Source organism: Leucoraja erinacea, unplaced genomic scaffold (assembly GCF_028641065.1).
Source record: "Leucoraja erinacea ecotype New England unplaced genomic scaffold, Leri_hhj_1 Leri_223S, whole genome shotgun sequence".
Taxonomy (NCBI): domain Eukaryota; kingdom Metazoa; phylum Chordata; class Chondrichthyes; order Rajiformes; family Rajidae; genus Leucoraja; species Leucoraja erinaceus.
In genome coordinates, this window is record NW_026576124.1 from 154,141 (window position 1) to 176,058 (window position 21,918).

The following is a 21,918-nucleotide window of genomic DNA, read 5'->3' on the forward strand; positions in this document are numbered from 1 at the left end:
CCCCCAACTGCGCAGGCGAGGCTCATTTCCCCTCATCCCCCAGCACTCCCTCCCCCTCCTCTTCATCCTCCTCTCTCTCCCCCCCCCATCCCTCCCCCTCCTCTTCATCCTCCTCTCCACCCCCCCATCCCTCCCTCCTCCTTTCCCCTACCCTCAGTCCCTCCCTCTATTACTCCTCTCCCCTCCCTACCCCTCCTATCCCTCTATCCCCTACTCCTCACCTCCCCCTATTTCCCCCCACTATCCCTCCACATCTCTGCCACTGCCCTCATCTCCCTCTACTCCCCACTCCCTACCTCCCCCCCCCACTCCACTCCCTCTATTGCCCCTCCTCCCCCACCCCAACCTATTTCATCAGTGAAATTTTTAATCCCAGGCAATATCATGGTGAAAGTCCAATGGAATAAAACTGCAGGAGCTGGAAATCTAAACTGTAGAAACAGTTGGAAATTCTCAGCATGTCAGGCCATGTCTGTGCGAACATGCAGATAATTATTGTTGTAAGTCAAAGTGCTTTCCTCAGAACTGGTGAATATCCTCTGCATTCTGTCCAGTTAAACCACATAATTCTTGTTGCGTGCTGACTGGAACTTTATACACTATCCTACATGTTATATTTCTACATATTCTACTTTATCACCATGTAAGAAAATAGTACCCAGACCTCCCTGCACTTGTATTTTATACCCGGCTAGTGAAGGCAAGCATCTGGTAACCGTGTTTAACCACACTGTCCACCTGTGCAGCCAACTTCAGGGATCTCTGGATTTGTACACCAAGGTTCCTTTGTTATTAATGTTCTCTTGAGCCGTATCATTATCGTGTATGTTCGACCCTCAATTGACAACTCCCAAAATGCATCACCTTGCACATATCTGGATTAAATTTAACCTGACATGGCTCTGTGCAACAGAGCCAATGACAGTCCCCAACCACTGGGTTGACTCCAGCCAGACCTGTTGGACTACTTGGTGTAGTAATTCAAATAATTTTGACATATAAATGTGAATGGCTAACATCAGCAATACTAAGAATGAACCTATCAGGTTATTCCAAAGTGCAAAGTAGCTCAATTACATTTTGGAATGGTAATACTGAGACTTGTCAGTAAATCTGCTCTGAAAATTGGTAGGATTTGGCATTTGTTCATAAGATGTTTGTATCTCTAGGAGCAGAGTGAGAGTTTCTGATAGTGTTTAAGCAGCATGCTAGGGGTACTGAAACTATATTCCAAGTTATTTAATTAATTGATTCATTACGTGAGTTTACATTTCCATTGCTGGAACCAGCAATCAGCATAAAAACATAGAAAATAGGCTCAGGATTAGGCCATTCGGCCCTACGATCCAGCACCGCCATTCAATATGCTGTAGACATGACATGAGGACATGATCCAGAGAGTGGGATTAGATTTACAGCAGACTAGTCGTAATGGAAAAACTGATGCTCCTTTGATTAGATCTCTCTATGGATCAGTGGAATAGGTTAGACTGTGCTGTGTGGGGGGTGTCAGATTGTACTTGGAGATATGGCTGATAGCAGCTCTGTCACTGGGTACCAGAGGCAATTATGCCTCGTGTCACGCTGATATGTGTTTAGTTTTCTTCACTTTATTTCACAGATCCGAGCACAACAGTCATTGGGAATTTGTTGCATTGAAGTGATTTTGGATTCAACAGACATAGGTCAGAATGTGACTCGGGGGATGGGGCAGTGTGTGTGATGGGGGGAAGGATAATAATAATAATAATACATTTTATTTTTGGGCGCCTTTTAAAAATCTCAAGGATACCTTACAGAGATTAATTAACAAGAATAATAAAACATATAATCGGAATAAAATAAATAATAAAGACATCACAAAAACACAAATTAAAAACAGAATTCAATACAAAACACAATGTGAAGAGAGAGCAGCAGCAGCTAAAGCGCGCCAGCGTCCACTCTCAAGGATGGGTCAGTGAGTGTGACAGGGAGCATAGGGTAATGAGTGTGATGGAGTAGGATGGGGCAGTGAGTGTGATGGGGAGGATGGGTCAGTGTGGGCAGTGACAGGGGGAGGATGCGGTTGTGTGCCCTGGGGAGGATGGGACATTGTGTGTGACTTGGGAGTTTGGGCCCCCAGAGGATGGGACAGTGAGTGGCCCGGGCAGGATAACAGTGAGCAATTGTTATTAGTATTACTCTGCTTTTTCTGCTGTGTCTCATGTGACTGGCAGTGATATCCAGTCCCCTCCCCTCACATTAAGGTACTTATTCTACCAGTAACCCAGCCGTACCGTCCTGCTGTAGAAGTTGCTCTGCAGACCCATGGCTAACACAGCTCCACCCATTCTGCCAGCCTGTTGCTCTGTTCCTAATTCTCCTGTAATGTGCAATGCAAATCATTTTTCAGGTGGGGAATTAACTCTGATGCAGGAAGTTTGCAAGCGAAATTTGCCAGTCGGCTCAGCAAAGGAAGATGATCAGGACACTGGTATCACAACATCAAAACAGGCTCGGATTGAAGGCAGCGATCCCATGGAATATGATCCGGCCGCGGGTACCAAGGAACAAAGTCTGACCAGAGACACTGGAACTGGCCTAAGTGTGGTGATTCCTCACGTCAGAGGTACATTAAGTCAGGAACCATCAACTCTTGACCAAGGAACCGGTGAGTGAAAGGGAAGGGCATTGGAGACAGCAGAATGTCCTCCTCGGTTTATACCATTGAGCAAAATACGTTGGTTAGGAACTTTGGGACCTGTAATGGAGATGTCTTGAGACCAATACGTATTACAAACAAGATACAGGACATCGGAGAGCGTATAACTAGATACATCTCCTGGGCCTACTCAGATATATCCGAGGATGCTGTGGGAAGCTAGAGAATAAATTGTAGGAGCCCTGGCTGATATACATGCATCATCATTAGACACGGATGAGGTGCCAAATGTCTTGAGGGTCGCTCATGTTGTGCCTCTCTTTAAGACAGGTTGCAAGGAAAAGCTGGGAACTGTAAACCAGTTACCCTAACATCTGTGGTTGAAAAGTTACTGGAGAGAATTCTGAGGGATAACATGAAAATGCATTTGGATAGACTGAAGTTTATACGTAGTCAACACGATTTTGTACGTGGGAGATTGATTCTTACGAATGTGATTGAGTTTTTTGAAGAGGTAACCAAATAGGTTGATGAGCGTGAAGCTGTGGATGTTGTCCATATGGATCAGTAATGCCTTTGATATGGCAGGGCCCTGGCGAGTGTTGTAGAGGGATCGAGGAAACAGGTACATAGTTTCCTGGAATTGGCTTCACAGATAGAAAGGGTGGTCAAGAAGGCTTTTGGTATATTGGCAATGTTTTCACTCAGAAGATGGTGGTATATGGAAAGAGATGCCAGAGGTTGTAACTGAGGCAGAAACTATAACAGCATTTAAAAGACATTTGGACAGGTGCTTGGATGGGAAAGGTTGAAATGGGTATGGACCAAATGTGGGCAAGTAGGATTAGCTTAGATGGGGCATCTTGGTCAGCACAGTAGAGTTTGGGTGAATGACCAGTTTCTGTGCTGTATGACTCTATTTCTCTCATGGGGAAGATCAGAGATGGAGGCATGGAGCAGGAAAATCGAGAAGCCTTGTTGGAGAATCACCGGCAGATAAGGGAAACCAGGATGTGTGGGTTCAGAGCAGTATGGTACATGGGCAGGAGAGACAGTCGGTGGTTTGTGTGTGTGTGGGAGGTGGACCGCACAAATGTAGTACTTGCTCAGGATGTGAATTGGCAGAAATGGAGCTGGTGGTGGTGTTCCCCCGTAACCACTCCTGTTGATGCAAGATCTGGTGTAAGGGAAGCTGTTAGGGTAGATGAGGTAAGTAATTGTTCATTTTACAGCCAGCATGCAATGTATGTGATCCCGACTATGGGTGCTTGTCTGTATGTAGTATGTATGTTCTCTCTGTGACCTGTGTGGCCTTTCCCGGGTTTCCGCCCACAATCCAAAGACGTACAGGATTGTAGGTTAATTAGCTTGATAAAATTGCAAATTGTCTGCAGTGTATGTAGGATAGTGTTAAGATACAGGGATCGCTGGTCGGCACCGACTCGATGGGATGGCCTGTTTCCCCGCTGTATCTCTAAAGTAAACTAAATTAGAAGCCTGAATAGCGAATCAACTCATGCCATTCAATAAGATCTTCTTTCTTTTAGCTCGGTCTTCACTTCCATTTTCCTACCCTTTGAATCCTTACCAGTTCCACTGTCCGGTATTTACTTCCTAAAATATATTCTATATATCAACATCAACATCTTGGTCACCATTTTCCAATGTTCTGTAGATTCAGGATCAGATTGGAGGGTGGCTAATGTTATCCCACTTTTTAAGAAAGGAGGGAGAGAGAAAACAGGGAATTATAGACCAGTTAGCCTGACATCGATGGTGGGAAAGATGCTGGAGTCGGCTATAAAGGATGAAATAGCGGCACATTTGGGTAGCAATAACAGAATCTGTCCGAGTCAGCATGGATTTACGAAAGGGAAATCATGCTTGACTAATCTTCTGGAATTTTTTGAGGATGCAATTAGGAAAATGGACAAGGAAGGGCCAGTGGACTTTCAGAAAGCCTTTGATAAGGTCCCACATTTGTGGGCAAAATTAGAGCACATGGTATTGGGGTTAGGGTACTGACATGGATAGAAAAGTGGTTGGCGGACAGGAAACAAAGAGTAAGGATTAACGGGTCCCTTTCAGAATGGCAGCCAGTGACTAGTGGGGTACCGCAAGGCTCGGTGCTGGGACCGCAGCTATATACAATATACATTAATGATTTAGACGAAGTGATTAAAAGTAGCATTAGTAAATTTGCAGATGACACAAAGCTTGCTGGTGGTGTGAACTGTGAGGAGGATGCAGGGTGACTTGGATAGGTTGGGTGAGTGGGCAGATGCAGTTTAATATGGATAAATGTGAGGTTATCCACTATTGTGGCAAGAACAGGATAGCAGATTGTTATCTGAATGGTGTCAAGTAATGAAAAGGGGATGTACAACGAGATCTGGGTGTCCTTGTTTAACAGTCACTGAAGGTAAGCATGCAGGTCCAGCAGGCAGTGAAAAATGCTTCTGCAGTTGTTCAGGGCCTGAGTGAGACCATATCTGGAGTATTGTGTGCCGTTTTGGTCTCCAAATTTGAGGAAGGACATTCTTGCTATTGAGGGAGTGCAGCCTAGGTTCACAAGGTTAATTGCTGGGATGGCGGGACTGTCATAGGTTGAAAGAATGGAGCGACTGGGCTTGTATTCACTGGAATTTAGAAGGATGAGAGGGAATCATATTGAAACATATAAGATTATAAGCGTTTGGACACACTTGGGGCAGGAAACATGTTCCCGATGTTGGGGGAGTCCAGAATCAGGGGCCACAGTTTAAGAATAAGGGGTAAGCCATTTAGAACGGAGACAAGGAAATACTTTTTCTCACAGAGAGTGGCGAGTCTGGAATTCTCTACCTCAGAAGGCATTGTAAGCCAATTCTCTGGATGCTTTCAAGAGAGAGTTAGATAGAGCTCTTAAAGATAGTGGAATCAAGGGATATGGGTAGAAGGCAGGAACGGGGTACTGATTGTGGATGATCAGCCATGATCACAGTGAATGGCGGTGCTGGCTCAAAGGACCAAATGGCCTTCTCCTGCACCTATTGTCTAGTGTCTATTGTCCCAGCTGCACTTGTCCCACCTGCCGCGTTTGGCCCATATCCCTCCAAACGTGTCCTGTCCATGTACCTGTCTGTTTCTTAAATGTTGGGACAGTCCCTGCCTCACCTACCACCTCTGGCTGCCCATTCCATACACCCAACTACCCTTTGTGTGAAAAAGTTAACCCTCAGATTCCTAATCTTTTACCCTTAACCTTAAACGTGAGTGAGTCCTCTGGTCCTCGATTCACCAACTATGGCAATATTATTAGAGCAGTGCCACTGAATATAAAGGGTAGATGGTGACTTATAAGAAGCTTGAACATTTGAATTTTATCTGTAGACCACTAAACCGCCAACACTGGTGATGTTGCACTTTTGGTGAGTCAAGTCAAATGAGTTTATTGTCATGTGTCCCTGTATAGGACAATGAAATTCTTGCTTTGCTTAAGCACACAGAAAATAGTAGGCATTTACTACAAAACAGATAAATGTGTCCATATACCCTGATCTAAATATATACACACATGAATACATAACTGGTAAAGTGCAAATAACAGAAAGTGGTTGTTCATAATCAGAGTTTTGTCCGAGCCAGGTTTAATAGCCTGATGGCTGAGGTGGAAGTAGCTATTCCTGAACCTGGTTGTTGCAGTCTTCAGGCTCCTGTACCTTCTACCTGAAGGTAGCAGGGAGATGAGTGTGTGGCCAGGATGATGTGGGTCTTTGATGATACTGCCAGCCTTTTTGAGGCAGCGACTGCAATAAATCCCCTCGATGGAAGGAAGGTCAGAGCCAATGATGGACTGGGCAGTGTTTACTACATTTTGTAGTCTTTTCCTCTCCAGGGCGCTCAAATTGCCGAACCAAGCCACGATGCAACCGGTTAGCATGCTCTCTACTGTGCACCTGTAGAAGTTAGAGAGAGTCTTCCTTGACAATCCGACTCTCCGTAATCTTCTCAGGAAGTAGAGGCGCTGATGTGCTTTTTTGATAATTGCGTTAGTGTTCTCGGACCAGGAAAGATCTTCAGAGATGTGCAAGCCCAGGAATTTGAAGTTCTTGACCCTTTCAACCATATAATGATATAAATGGGGCCGTGGGTCCCCCTCCTACTCCTTCCAAAGTCAACAATCAGTTCCTTGGTTTTGCTGGTGTTGAGGGCCAGGTTATTGCGCTGGCACCATATGGACAGTTGCTCGATCTCTCTTCTGTACTCTGACTCATCCCCATCAGTGATACGCCCCACAATAGTGGTGTCGTCAGCGAACTTGATGATGGAGTACGCACGGTGGTTCGCTACGCAGTCATGGGTATAAAGAGTGTACAGCAGGGGGCTGAGCACGCAGCCTTGAGGTGCTCCCGTGCTGATTGTTATCGAGGCTGACACATTTCCACCAATACGAACAGACTGTGGTCTGTGGACGAGGAAGTCGAGGATCCAGTTGCAGAGGGATGCACAGAGACCCAGTTCTGCGAGTTTGGTAACCAGTTTGGAGGGGATGATTGTGTTAAATGCCGAGCTGTAATCAAGGAATAACAGCCTGACATATGAGTTTTGTTGTCCAAGTGGTCCAGTGCGGAGTGGAGGGCCAGCGAGATCGCATCCACCATTGATCTGTTGTGGCGGTAAGCGAACTGCAGTGGGCCCAGGTTTTTGTCGAGGTAGGAATTGATTTGCTCCATGATCAACCTCTCAAAGCACTTCATCACCACCGGCGTTAGTGCCACTGGTCGATAGTCATTGAGGCACGTCACCTTACTCTTCTTGGGCACCGGCATAATTGATGTCCTTTCAAAGCAGGTGGGGACCTCAGTCCTCAGAAATGAGAGTCAGGATGTGTCTGGCGATTGCAGTGGAGCATTCTGGCTTTTTCTTTTTGAAGTTTGATTTTGGGTGAGTTCCACTTTGTTATGTCGACAAAAATGTTGCAGAAACTCAGGGGATGAGGCAGCATCTATGGAGCAAAGGAAATAGGCAACGTTTTGGGTTGAAACCCTTCTTCAGACTGATGTGAGGGTGGGGGAGGCGGGAAGAAGAAAGGAAGAGGTGGAGCCAGTGGGCTGAGGGAGAGCTGAGAAGGGGAGGAGAAAGTAGGGACTACCTGAAATTAGAGGTCATTGTTCATACCGCTGGGGTGCAAACTGCCCAAATATAAGGTGCTGCTCCTCCAATTTATGGTCGTCCTCACTCTGGCTATGGAGGAGGCCCAGGACAGAAAGGTCAGATTCGGAACATAAAGGGGAGTTGAAGTGCTGAGCCACCGGAAGATCAGGTTGGTTATTGCGAACCGAGCGGAGGTGTTCGGCGAAGTGATTGCCAAGCCTACGCTTGGTCTCACTGATGTACAGCAGCTGACATCTAGAGCAGCGGATGCAATAGATGAAGTTGGAGGAGGTGCAGCTGAACCTCTGCCGAACCTGGAAAGAACAGTCTACTTTGTTAGGCTGTTTGTGGACTATACAGTAGATGGGGTGGCCTCTATTGTGTCGTACATATCCAGAGACCTTGACCTAGACATAAGATCTAGCCACACCAAAGTGTCTGAATTAATGAAATGAAGGGACAAAATAAATATCAACTGATACTCAATGGATAACAGACAACCTTGTGGGTGATATCCACATTCAGTGAATACACATGAAACGAATAGATATTGCAGGGTGTTGTATTAATAAATAATCCAAATATGTAGCTCAACAAGATGATGTGACAAATGTTATTCCTTAGATTGTTTCATCACTGAATTCTCAATGATGTGCCGAGTCCAGTAGTAGCGTTCAAAACTTTTTATCTGTATTGGGTGACGAGGATGTATACAGCACCTTTGTACCTTGAAAGGGATTATTGTTCACGGTACCGTCTCGGTTCTTATCGGTTGTAACTTTGCGTTCAAAAGCCGTTCTTTGTCACTCTTCAGTGGATCTGTTCTCGCGGTTAACGGCTTTTAAATAAACTAAGCCCATCAATTCTTGACTACCCCCATCAATTGTCTGCGAGCACCTGCACCAAGAAAATGGGACAAATATTATTCCTGCTGGAATTTTGTACCAGTGAACATTGTCAATGTGGGAGAGGGATGCTGAGTGACATGTTGGAGACACAGTGTATTTTATACACTTTCTAATGATCTGGGCTGTAGAAATATTGAACTTGAGGAGAATATATAATTATATGTGACAGTGAGCGTGGGATGGGTGGAGATTGCAGTGTTGTGTTGGAGGTGCCTAATTCTTCATTTGTGTTCACAGATCCAAAGTCTACAAACTCTGAGTTCTTGACACAGTGGGACGATTATCAGAAGAGACTGCAGCAGGTCATTGAAGAAGGGGTTGAAAGACTCGGCTTCATGTTGAGACAGGAGGCACGTTTCATTGGACAAGAACGTGAGGTGAGTTGTGTTTATGAAAATGTTAATGAACTGATGGCATCAAAAGGGAAGAGAGATTAAGGCCAGTCGCGCTCACCTCACTCTAGGGACTTGACGTTGCATTGGTGATAATGACCTCTGAATGATTTATCCCCCACAAACCTGGCATCAGGGCTAAATAATATGAGCTGGGGACTAGATCCAGAGCGAACTCTTCCTACCAAATGTACCGTGCTTTACATAATGATACGTGGGCAGTGAACTGTTAACAGATGTCAGAACTGATCATCGGATTCATGGTGGCACAGCGGTAGAGTTGCTGCCTTATAGTGCTAGAGATCCGGGTGACCATTCTGACTATGGGTGCTGCTTGTACAGAGTTTGTATGTTCTTCCCGTGATTCTCTCCTGTGTGGATTTTTTCCAAGATCTTTGGTTTCCTCCCACACTCCAAAGACGTGCAGGTGTTAATTGGCTTGGTATAAATGTAAACTGTCCCTAGTGTGTAGGATAGTGCTAGTGTGCAGGGATTGATGGTCGGTGTGGACTCAGTAGGCCAAAGGGCCTGTTTCCATGCTAAACTAAATCTGATTCCAATCCCATCAAGGATGCTGGTTAAATTCAGTTCACTTCATTGAAACACAAGGAATTGCAGCTGTCAAATAGCGATATAGACCCACAGAGTTCACTGCCATCATTGAGGGAAGAAAACCTGCAATTACACCAGTCTGTTCACATTGACTCCAGCACATAACCAAGTGACCAACCTTGCACTTATTTCTTTGGTCCTGAAAGCAATTTCATTGGACCGAACAGCATTAAAAGAATGTCAAGTGAAGTGATTGTAAACTCGCCATATAGTTTCACAGAGCTCAGGGCACATCTTCCTGCAGTGCTGCCTAGAACACGGAGCTCAGGATCCACAATTGGCAGATTTGTCCCAATGACTTGTCAAATCTACTCACTCTTTCAGCTGGGCTAGATGGAAATGCAGGAGAATCACCCAATCCCTGTGGGAACGCAGCCTTCATTCTGAGCAAGAAAAGTAAAACAACTGAGGAACTCAGTGGTTCAGGCAGTATCTCTGGAGAACATGAAGATGAAGACAAAAAGCTAGAGTAACTCAGTGGGACAGGCAGCATCTCTGGAGCGAAGGAATGGGTGATTTTTGGGTCGAGGCCCTTCTTCAGACATGGTTGGGTGCAATTTTGAGTCCGAATCCTTTTCCAGTGGAGGTGGAGAGGAGGGGCAGGATAAAGCCTGGCATAGCACGTTGATGCAGGTGAGCGGGGGTTTTGATAGACAGATATTTGGACAAAGGCCGGAGTTGAAAAGACAGAACGTGGGAGACAAAATGCGAAATGTTGCAAATTATGAAGCTTTGTAAGGAATGTAGGTGAAAAGGGAGGGTTAGGTCTGAGCCCAGGTGGCGCACAGGTACAAGGGGGTGGGGGAGTGAAGGTTAGAGGGGGTGGGGAAAGGCTGTAGGGGAAAAGAAGAAGGGGGTTTGTAGTTACGTAAAATTAGATAATTCAGTGTTCGCATCATTGGGTTGTTAGCTACACATGCAGAATATTAGTTGCTGTTTTCCCAGTTTGCATGTGGCCTCTCTCTGGCAATGGAGGAGACCAGGACAGAAAAGTCTGTCTGGGAATGAGAAGAGGAGTTAAAATGGTTAGCAATCTTGAGATCCTGTAGGATTTGGCGGACCGAGCACGTGTTCGGCAAAGACTACGGGTCGCCGAGTATATGTTTGGTCTCGCCGAGGTACAGGAGACCACATCAGGAACACCGGATGCAGTAGATTTTTCTAATGTTCAAAATAGACTTTATTTGAGAAATGTACAATACATAATCCTTACAAAACTCCATCCAACATTTTCAATACTGTTTGCACAATTTTACCCCACACCCTTGTCGCTAAGCATGCAGGTACAGCAGGCAGTGAAGAAAGCGAATGGCATGTTGACCTTCATAACAAGATGAGTTGAATATAGGAGCAAATAGGTAATTTTGCAGTTGCACAGAGCACTAGTGAGACCACACCCAAAGTATTGTGTGCAGTTTTGGTCTCCAAATTTGAGGACGGACATTCTTGCTATTGAGGGAGTGCAGCGTAGGTTCACAAGGTTAATTCCCGGGATGTCGGGACTGTCATATGTTGATAGAATAGAGCGGCTGGGCTTTTATACTATGGAACTTAGAAGGGTGAGATCTTGTTGAAACATATAAGATTATTTATGGTTTGGACACGCTAGACGCAGGAAACATGTTCCCGATGTTGGGGGAGTCCAGAACCAGGGGCCACAGTTGAAGAATAAGCGGTAAGCCATTTGGAATGGAGATGAGGACAAACTTTCACACAGAGGGTTGTGAATCTGTGCAATTATCTTCCTCAGAAGGCCAATTCTCTGTATGCTTTCAAGAGAGAGTTGGATAGAGCTCTTAAAGATAGCGAAGTCAGAGGATATGGGGGAAAAGGCAGGAACGGGTACTTACTGTGGATGATCAGCCATGATTACAGTGAATGATCGAGACTGGGCTGAACCGTCCGGTCTCGACCGGGTGAACCGCGACAGGGACCAGCATGAAGGGTCTCTGAAGGCATCGTGCAGCTTTGAGTCTTTGACTGTCTCCATCAGGAGCTTAGAAGTGCTGTCCAGTTTGTAGTCGGCGCTGCCGGATTGTCCACCCTCATCGATGAGGGGCCGGGACATGGCCAGCAGCGATGGGAGGTGCTGGAGAACGGCCAGCCCCTCGCTCCGCACGGGTGAGGCGTACACATTAATCTGCCGGTGCTGAGGGCCACGGTACATTACATCCACCACCATGAGATGCCCCCAACCTCCACGCTGACCTCACTGATGGCGAAGTGAAGGGAAGCAAGATCCCCAGACTGGAATTGCGACAGCGCTGAGCTAAAGGCCAAGCTGCTTCCACTGCCCAGTGTGAACGTTGCTCCGTGCGACCCCCATCCTCTGTGGCCCATATTCCTTTATCAACCCACTTCTTGGTACCTGGTTCTTTTGAAGTGATCAAGATGTCAGTCTCTGAGCCCAGGATTATCATTGGTTCCAGCTCTTCTGCTGTATAGAAAGCAATGCCTCACAGGCCCAGAGCTTTGTGTGGATCAGACGTTTAGCACAATGACAGTTACTTGTGCTGAGTAAGAAGTGTAGGAACAAGGAACTGTAGATGCCGTATTCCCCTGCAGTCCTTCTTATTGAGACTGTCACATGCACGTCCTCTAATCTCATCTATTGCATCCGACAACATCTCCAGCTACACAAGAGGAGACTTGAAACTATTGTGAAGTCCCATCACTAAGCAGGTATTTTCTACCCCATTCACTGTGTCCATCAGTCTACTGTTCAATAAATGCATTTTGTTTTTATATAGGAAATCACAGAACTTGCTGAGAAGGGAAACCAGACGACACACAGTACTGCTCTCTTCCTTAGTCCGGTGATGGAGAAAGACTCCCAGTCTCGGATGGTGATGGGGGAATCCTTTGTGAAAATGCGTAATGAATTGGCAAAATTGGACAAAATGCTGAAAGAAATCCAGGAGCTTGGTACGGTAAAACAACATGAACACAAATCACATTGAAACATTGTAGATTTTACCATGTGAGTCAGAGCTGGTTTCGCTAAGGCATTTTGATTTTAATTAGATCCTGATCCACGTGAATTAATGGACATCGCCCCAGGTTTATGTGATGCATCCTCGCAATTGAAAGGTGAGAGATGCACAATCCAAACTATTTAATTGACATAATTGACACAATTGACACAATACACAATCCAAACTATTTAATTGACACAATTGATTCTGAACCAAGGCTGTTTGCAGGTTGGCAGAATATAACAGCCCAAATATCAAGGGCCAGGGAATAGGATGGATTTGCCTTTTGAGGGGTTTTACACTGCGTCATGATTGTGACTTAACTTGGAATTCAAGCTCGGTCAATGGCTACTCTGCATTTGTTACAATTCACACAATTTCCAACACACTGCTAATAACTCAGTTCAGTAGTTTAGCTAATCCATCTGTAAGTTTCATTCGACCTCCACATCTGGCAACCCCCTGCTACACTGCAAAGTCCCAGACACACATGGCAGGATTCTCGTATACCGTGAAAATCCAAAAACCCGTGACAAGGTTACACTCACTGCAAGGACCTGACACACTGAAATCACATACACTCCTGTGAGGATCCTGACACATTGTGAAACCTCACACACTCCTGGCAGAATCCCGAGGTCCTGAAACTACACACCCCTGGCAGGACCTTGATACACTATGAATCCCATACACACCTGGTTGGGTCCTTGTACACTGAAACCCGTACATTCCTGGTAGGGTCTGGACACTGTGAAACCCATACACACCAGAAGGGTCCTGACAAATGTGAAACCCCATACATGCCTGACAGGGACTGACACATTATGAAACCCTTTACTTGCCTGGCGGTATCCTGACCTACATGAAATCCCACATAACAGTAAAGCAAATCCTTCGTCCTGCAATTTGTACTAATGCAGCAATCATATCATTTTATTCACTCCACATTACCATCACTCAGCATTCACCACACCCATGTCATTTCCTCTTACATTTCTGCTACTCCTCCACAAAATAGGGCAATTTACAATATCTACGTAGCCAATCTACTTGCACAGCCAGATATACTCTAAACCCCCGTACACTTCTATCTGCATTACAATAAACTGTGACACTCCATATACGTATGTCAGTGTCCTGACGCACTGAATCCCAACATGCACCAGACTGGGTTCTGAAACATTGTGAAATCCCACACATTCCTGGCAGGGTCCTGACACCCCAGACACTTCTGGCTGGTTCCTGATACAATGGTTGTCTCTTTCCCCTTAATATAGTTTGCAAACGATTTTGCATTTTCCTTTAATATAATCCACCTGTGACACATCATGCCTCACACTGTCCTTATAATTCCTTTTAAGTACCGCTGTCTCTATACACCTATATATTTTCTATACCCCTGAAGGCCCCTCTATTATCTTTATTTGCTCTCTAGATAGAGATTGAGATGTTTCCACAGAAGTCAGCATGGAAACAGGACCTTTCCATTTATCTGTGTTTGGCACTTGTCCCTTTTAACCTTTCCTATCCCTTTACATCCAAATGTATTTCACACACTATAATTGTACCTACCTGTACCACTAGCTTTGCAGATTATTCCAATATTCTAGGTATCATCTCACCAACTCATTGTACAATTGTAAAGTGATTTCCTGACTCCACGACTCAATGCCCACACCAATAAAGGCAAACATGGCTTACACCTTCTTCAATATCCTGCTGACCCAGGTTGTTGCTTTCAGGGAACAATGTACTTTCACCTTTATGTCTCCATTTAACATCACTGTCCAGGCTCTTCCCATTCACTGTGTATGTTTTCGTTTGGTTTAACTTCTCAACCATCATTACTTCACACTTGTCCGAGATAAATTTAATCTGCCATTCCTTTGCCCAATTTCCCAGTTGTCAATGTACATTTGTAACCTTTGACAAACTTCAGTGTCCACAATAATGAACAATTTTAGTGTAATCTGCAAACTTACTTGCTACGCTGCCTTCATACCATTCCACATTTAGCTCCCTGCAAGTGCCAACTCTACAGGTGATAAACAAGGCTTACCTTCATCGGTGGGAGACAGATTTAGTGTAAAGGGCTGGAGGTTATGTTGCGCCACCAAAGAACTTTGATGAGGCCACTTTTGGCAGTTAATGATTAGAATGCGTAGTTGCAAAAGTGGACTGGGCTAACATTGTATACAATTCTGGTTGCCCCATTACAGGAAGGGTGAAGGCTTTAGAGAGGGTGCAGAAGCGGCTTACCAGGATGTTGCCTGGATTGGAGAATGTACTCCAGAAAGAATGGTTGAAAAACTTGGATTGATTTATCTGGAGATGTTGGAGGCTGAGGCGCAGCTGATTTTTAGTTTAGTTTCGGGAGACATTTCGGAACAAGGTCCTTCAGTCCACCGAGTCTGCGCCGACCAGTAATCACTCCGTACACTAGCACTATCCTATACATTGGGGACAATTTACTGAAGCCAATTAACCTACAAACCGACACGTCTTTGGAATGTGTGAGGGAACACCCACAGAAAGCCCACGCAGTCACAGAGAGAACGAACAAACTCTATACAGACAGCACCCTGATGCTCTGTTGTAATGATGGTTTGCTGTAATAATCAGTCTGAGCAGACAGTTCCCCACAAACAGCTGAACTCCACAAGCATTTGCCCTTCTAATTGCCAGCTTGACTTCATTCCTACTGATGCCATCTTCTTAAACCTGACAAAAAGTTTGTTTTTCTGCCTGACCAACCTCATTGGTCATCTATTGATCCCTTACTTTGCTATCCTTATCTGTCCTTAATGACATTGTAATCTTGCCGTTATACCTTCCTCAACCTCCAGACCTGTCTTCATTCAAAGTAATCTTAAAACTTAACATTGTGATCACTATTCCCAAAATGCTCTTAAAGCGCACCAGTCACCTGGCCAGGCTCGCTTCCCAACCCACCAGGACTAGCATGGTCACTCTTCGAGACGGACTATCCACATACTGTTTAAGGAAATCTTATTGAATGCACCTAACAAATTATACTCCATTTAATACTCTTGCCCTGAATAAATCCCAGTCAATATTGAGTCACCCTCTACAACAACCCTGTTGTTGCATCCTTCCATAATCTGTCTACATATCTGATCCTCTATCTCCTGCTGACTATTAGGAAGCCTATAATATCAGAGTCATTACTCCATTCTTATTTTGAGCTTAACACAGTAGACGTACCCTCTCTGAGTACCACCACGACCTTCTCCCTGATTAGTAAAGCAACTCGCTCACTTATTTTACTTTCCCTCTATCTCATCTGAAACATCAAAACCCAGGCATGTTAGGTTGCCAGTCTGGTAACCAAGTTTCCATAACGGCCACAACATCACAATTCCAAGTACTGATCCAGGCTCTAAGTTCATCAGCTTTACCCTTGATACTTCTTGCATTCACATGGACGTTAACGAGGCCCTTTAGAGCTACAGAGAAACGGGCCCTTCAGCCCACCAATTCAACGCCAACCAGTGATCTCCTGAACTAATCGACACACTAGCGACAATTTACAATTTTATCAAAGCCATTTCAACAAACATCTACGTATTTGGAGCGTGGGAGAAAACTGGAGCACCTGGGGAAAACCTACGAGGTCACAGGAGAATGTACAAACTCCATGCAGTCGTAGTAAGGATTGAACCTGAGTCTGTGGCGCTGTAAGGTATCAAGTCTACAGCAGAGCCACTGTGCACTTTAAAAGTTCCACCCAGCTAAGGGCCTGTTTCTGCGCTGTATCTCTAAACTAAACTATCAACTCCAGCATGTCCCATTGACTGTTCAGATGTCTCTTATACAAAGTTGTTCATGTTACAGCTCTCTTCCTCTTAACCGTTAAACAAAATTTTCCCTTTATAAAATAGTTATTTAATTCAGGAGTCATTTAGATTTGTTTGTTATAAAGTCAAGTAGAATACAGGTCAGAATTCTAACCTGTAATTGGCGAATTTGTGGACTGAGGATATGGATTCAGCTTCATCACATGCAATTTCAGAAAAATAATACCGAATAGAATGTTTGGGGCAAGAACACAGACCACCTGGCCCAAATAAAGTGGTCCCGGTGAGAAGCAGCCGTCTGTGACAATGAATTCCATATTCACCATTCTGTGGCAAAAAACAAATCCCTCCTCATTTCCATACTAAAGTTTTGTCCTTTTATTCTGAGGGCGTGCCCTCTGGTTGTACTCTCCCCTCACTGCTAACATCCTGTTCACGTCCACTCGACCATGGCCTTTCATTATCTGATAGGTTTCAAAGAGAACCCCTTCTCTTCCCTCCCTGTCACCCTCTACTTTCTAAACCCCAAGGCCCTGAGCATCCAAACACTCTCACCCATTAACCGAATCATCCCATGATCATTCTCATAAACCTCCTCTGGGCCCTCTCCAATGTCAGCACATCATCCTCAGATTTCGGTCCCAAAACGGCCCACAATATTCCAAATGTGGCGTCACCAGCACCTTACAAATCCTCAGCATTACATCCCTCCTTTTATATCCTAGTCCCTTCAAAATGAATGCTAACATTACATTTGCCTTTCTCTCCACTAACTCAACCTGCAAATTAACGCTTTTGGGAATCCTGCACCAAGTCCCTTTGCTCGTCCAATTTCTGGATCCTCTCTATGTCTTTATTCCTTCTGCTAAAGTACATTATCGTACTCTTTGCTATGCTGTATTTAATTTGCCACTTCTTTGCCCACATTCCCACCTATCCAACTGCTTTTGCAACCTCCCTGCTTCCTCAACATTACTAACCCCTCGTCCTATCTTCCTATCATCTGCAAATTTGGCACAAAGGCATCAATTCCATCACCCAGGTCATGAATACATAAGATGAAAAGTAGCGGACTCAACAACAACCCATGTGGAACATCGCAGCCAACCAGAAAAGGCCTCTTATATTCCCACTCTTTGCCTTACGGCAGTCAGCCAATCGTCTATCCACACTACTACCTTGCCTCTAATCTCATTTAGCACCCTCATGTGCGGCACCTTATCAAAGGCCTTTTGAAAATCCAAAGAAACAACATCCATTGACCGTCCTTTGTCTATCCTGCTTGTTACCCCCTCAAAAAACTCTAATAGATTTGTCAGATAAGACCTTCCGTTTACGAAACCATGCTGACATGTGCTTAACATGTGTTTCCAAGTATCTGAAAGCCTCATCCTTCATAATGGACTGTAAAATGTTACCAATCGCAGAAGACACTAACCGGCATGTAAATTCCTTTATTTTGCCTCGCTCCCTTCTTAAACAGTGGAGCTACATTTGTGAATATCTAGTCCTCTGAAACCATTCCTAACTCTAGTGATTCTTGAAAGATCACTACTAAAGCCTGCACAATCTCTAGAAGAAAGGTTTCGGCCCGAAACGTTGCCTATTTCCTTCGCTCCATAGATGCTGCTGCACCCGCTGAGTATCTGCAGCACTTTTGTCTACCTTTGATTTTCCAGCATCTGCAGTTCCTTCTTAAACAATCTCAATAATATCTGTTTCAGAACCCTGGAGTGTAATCCATCTAGTCCATGTGACCGATCCACCTTCAAACCTTTCAATCAGCTTCCCAAACACCTTCTCCTGGGGTCTGTCCCTGCTTGTTGATCAACTCCAATTCAGTTCAAGTTGGGAAAGGATGAAAGCACTTACCTCCCCTCTTGCCTCTTGTGCTGAATTATTCCAAATGATTTTCCACAAACATTGGGAATTCCACTTCAATGTTACATATATAACAGTCCAATACAACCTAATAGATAGCCAATGTCTTGGCCAAACAAATATATAGCTAGAAATGTAAAAACAAGGAATTGCAGATGCTGGATTACCAAAGACAAGAGTTCTGGAGTAGCTCTGAAATATTCATGGAAACATTAAGATTCACGTATGTAATCTTGAACACTGAATATTGAATTGAGGCATCTAACATTATGTCATGTTCTGTCTGTTCTCATGCAAGATGTTCTGCAAAAACACAAGGAGTTTCTGCGGGTAGAGACCAAAACACTGAGAGTGAACACGCTCCTCAAGAAAGGGAATGCTAATGATTTCCAGCTGGTTGATCGATACGTTGAGCTCACGATCATTTCTACTGTTCGAGATTGGGGAGTGGTGGAACATGAGCTGCTGGCAAGAGGCCGAGAACATGAAAAGTGGAGAGAGAAACACCTCCAGGGAGAGCTGGAAAAAATCCGGACTGATCAATTGGTCCAGAGCAGCTTCTCTCAGAACAAATTAAAAACTGGGAACTCGACAGTGGTGACTGGAGTTGCGGGGATTGGTAAAACAACAATGGTGCAAAAGATTGTTTATGACTGGGCCACAGAGAAAATATACCAACACTTTCAGTTTGTCTTCATTTTCAAATTCAGAGATTTAAATTCCATTAGCTGTCGAATAAACCTGAACAAACTGATTCTGGATCAATATCCTTACTTTAGGAATCTCCTGGAAGAGGTCTGGAAGAAGCCAGAGAGACTGCTGTTTATATTTGATGGTTTGGATGAATTTAAGGGCAGAATCGATTTTGCTGACAACCAGAGAGACACAGTAGAAACTCAGCACATATGCACAGATCCTGAGTGGCGGTGTGAAGTGTCTGACATTGTGTATGGTTTAATCCAGCACAAGCTCCTCACAGGCTGTTCAGTGCTAGTGACCACCCGCCCCACTACGTTACATTCATTGGAAAAGGCGGAGATCGGTGTCTGGGCTGAAATCCTGGGATTTGTTGGAAAGGAACGAAAGGAATATTTCAACAAGTTTTTTGAAGATCAGTTGGTGGCAGCAACTGTTTTCAAACACGTGGTGAAGAACGAGATTCTGCACACCATGAGCTACAACCCCTCATACTGTTGCATCCTTGGCCTTGTACTGGGCCCCTTCTTCGCGCAAAGACACGGGGACCTGCTGCAATTTCCCAAGACCATCACCGAACTATATTCCCACTACATTTACAACATCCTGAAAAACCACGGTTGTGAAAATGAGAGCCCCCGCGAGGTGCTACTGAGGATTGGTCAGATGGCCTTCACAGGAGTGTCCGAGAAGAACATTGTGTTCACAGATGGAGATTTGATCAAGTACGATCTCCAGCCTTCCCAGTTCCTCTCCGGTTTCCCGATGGAACTTTTGGAGAGAGAGGATTCTGCCCGGAGTGGGGCATACACATTTCCTCACCTCACTATCCAAGAGTTTGTAGCTGCACTTGCACAATTCCTGACTCCAGATCCTGGAGATATCGTGAAAATCCTCACTGAAGCCCATAGCAAGGAAGATGGGCGATTTGAGGTATTTCTCCGTTTTGTTGCTGGTCTCTCCTCACCAGGGTCATCTCGGCGACTGGAGGAGTTTCTGGGCCCATTTCCTCATCAAACTACAGTCCAAGTGATTGACTGGGTGAAGGAGGAGGTTAAAAAGCAGATTGGAAATGCATGGAGTCAAACTGGTAAAAGGAGTTTCCTAAATACATTGCCCTTCCTTTTTGAGTGTCAAAATAGTAGCCTTGCGCAGGACACACTGGGATCCATTCAAACACTGTCATTAATTGGAATACGACTAACCCTGATTGACTGCGCCGTGCTGTCTCGTGCGATTGGCCTCTGTGACACAATAAAACATCTCAATTTGTGGGGCTGCCACATTCAGTGTGAAGGACTCCAGCAACTGGGACCCGGGCTGCACAAATGTCAGGATTTGAGGTAACTGCTCATTTCTCTTTTACATTCAATTTTAAGATTGACCCACTTTGTTGTTTGTGAAGGAAAAGAAACAGTTTGATAGTTATATGGATGGGAAGGGAATGGAGGGTTATGGTCTGAGCGCAGGTATATGGGACTAGGGGAGATTATGTGTTCGGCACGGACTAGAAGGGTCGAGATGGCCTGTTTCCGTGCTGTAATTGTTATATGGTTTATATGGTTTGAATAAAATGTATGAAAGCATACTCTGAATATTTGTGCCAAATAACCAGAAGCTTTTATAGTAATTTCTGTCTAAATGACTTCTTGAGAAGGGCAGTTGAAGACATCATTGGATACGTTTTTTGTAAAAGCCATTGATTTCATTGTAATCAATAGCATTTATTGCTCTCCCACACGTCCATTGAGCAGGAAAATGACTCTGGCACCTAGACCAACACTAGCGGCAGCAGTTGGTGTGTTGATACATCCTATCCTTTTCCAGAGGAAGGCCAAGCAACAGATTGTCCAGTCGGAGATTCATGTGATGTGCCAGGTTTAAACCCCTATCCCATTTTCACGACCTAATTGGCGACTTCTGCCGAGTTTGCACATGACTCGTACTCGCAGCATTCTTTGTAACTTTTCCTCCTGCTCGTGAGTGGTCTCCGCGTACTCGTGGCCTCAAGTTGGTCGCGCCGTTTTTTCCAGCCTGATAAAAAATGTCCACAAATTTAAAAAAAAAGGTTGCCATGGAAAAAATGGTTAATTTTTACTCGTAGGTAGGTCGTGATGGTAGTCGTAGGCTGGTAACTGGCCCGAGAAAAAAAATGCAAACATGACATCATTTTATCATGTAATCATTTTCCACTTGTAGCTAGTTGTAGTCGGTCTTAGGTGTGGAAGACTGAGGTCCAGGGGGGTCGTAGGAGGTCGTAGACATAGTTGTAGGAGGTCGTAGACATAGTTGTAGGAGGTTGTAGAGATAGCCGTAGGAGGTCGTAGACATAGCCGTAGGAGGTATTTTACTTCGGCGATTCAACAAGACCGTGACATTTTTTTTCAACTCGTCTAGGGTCTTCTAAACTCGTGGATTAGGTGGTCCAAGTGGGACAGGCCCTTTACTTTCAGAATAACCTTCCAGTATTACAAATTGGCCAACTTGGGGGTGACATCTTCAAGGGCAGATGCTCTCCTGTCCTATTCTTTTGGATACAAAGCATACATAGCTTTTTATACTATTGATCTACATTCACCTTCATCCCCCACCCCCCCCCCCACACTCAAATCTACATCCCATGCTTTGTGAGTTAAAAAGATAAAGGATTTCATGATTACTATGCTGTATATAGAGTGCTGTATGTGATAAAATATGTGAATTGTACAATTTCATGTAGGTACAATGCTGAATTGCACAACCCATTCCTTGATTGTGGTTGCTAGGCAACATCCAGGCAGAGGCTCATGTAATGGTCACTTTAATTGCAACTGCTCATTGAGACTGACATAATCCAGTTTCAACCAAGTTTCAGTG

General features: G+C 44.7%; 1 protein-coding gene across 3 annotated transcripts in view; it reads left to right on the forward strand.

The window, feature by feature from the left end:
• LOC129716375 (NACHT, LRR and PYD domains-containing protein 3-like) overlaps positions 1-21,918 on the forward strand; it is a 28,639-nt gene that overhangs the window by 1,621 nt on the left and 5,100 nt on the right. For 2 of the 3 annotated variants that reach the window (XM_055666249.1, XM_055666251.1), the window contains exons 3-7: positions 2,396-2,653; positions 8,926-9,065; positions 12,443-12,617; positions 12,717-12,782; positions 18,665-20,405. In XM_055666249.1, coding sequence (XP_055522224.1) covers positions 2,396-2,653; positions 8,926-9,065; positions 12,443-12,617; positions 12,717-12,782; positions 18,665-20,405 — 2,380 coding nt within the window. The remainder of the gene's footprint in view (positions 1-2,395; positions 2,654-8,925; positions 9,066-12,442; positions 12,618-12,716; positions 12,783-18,664; positions 20,406-21,918) is intronic. The other variant, XM_055666250.1, reaches the window with a different exon arrangement.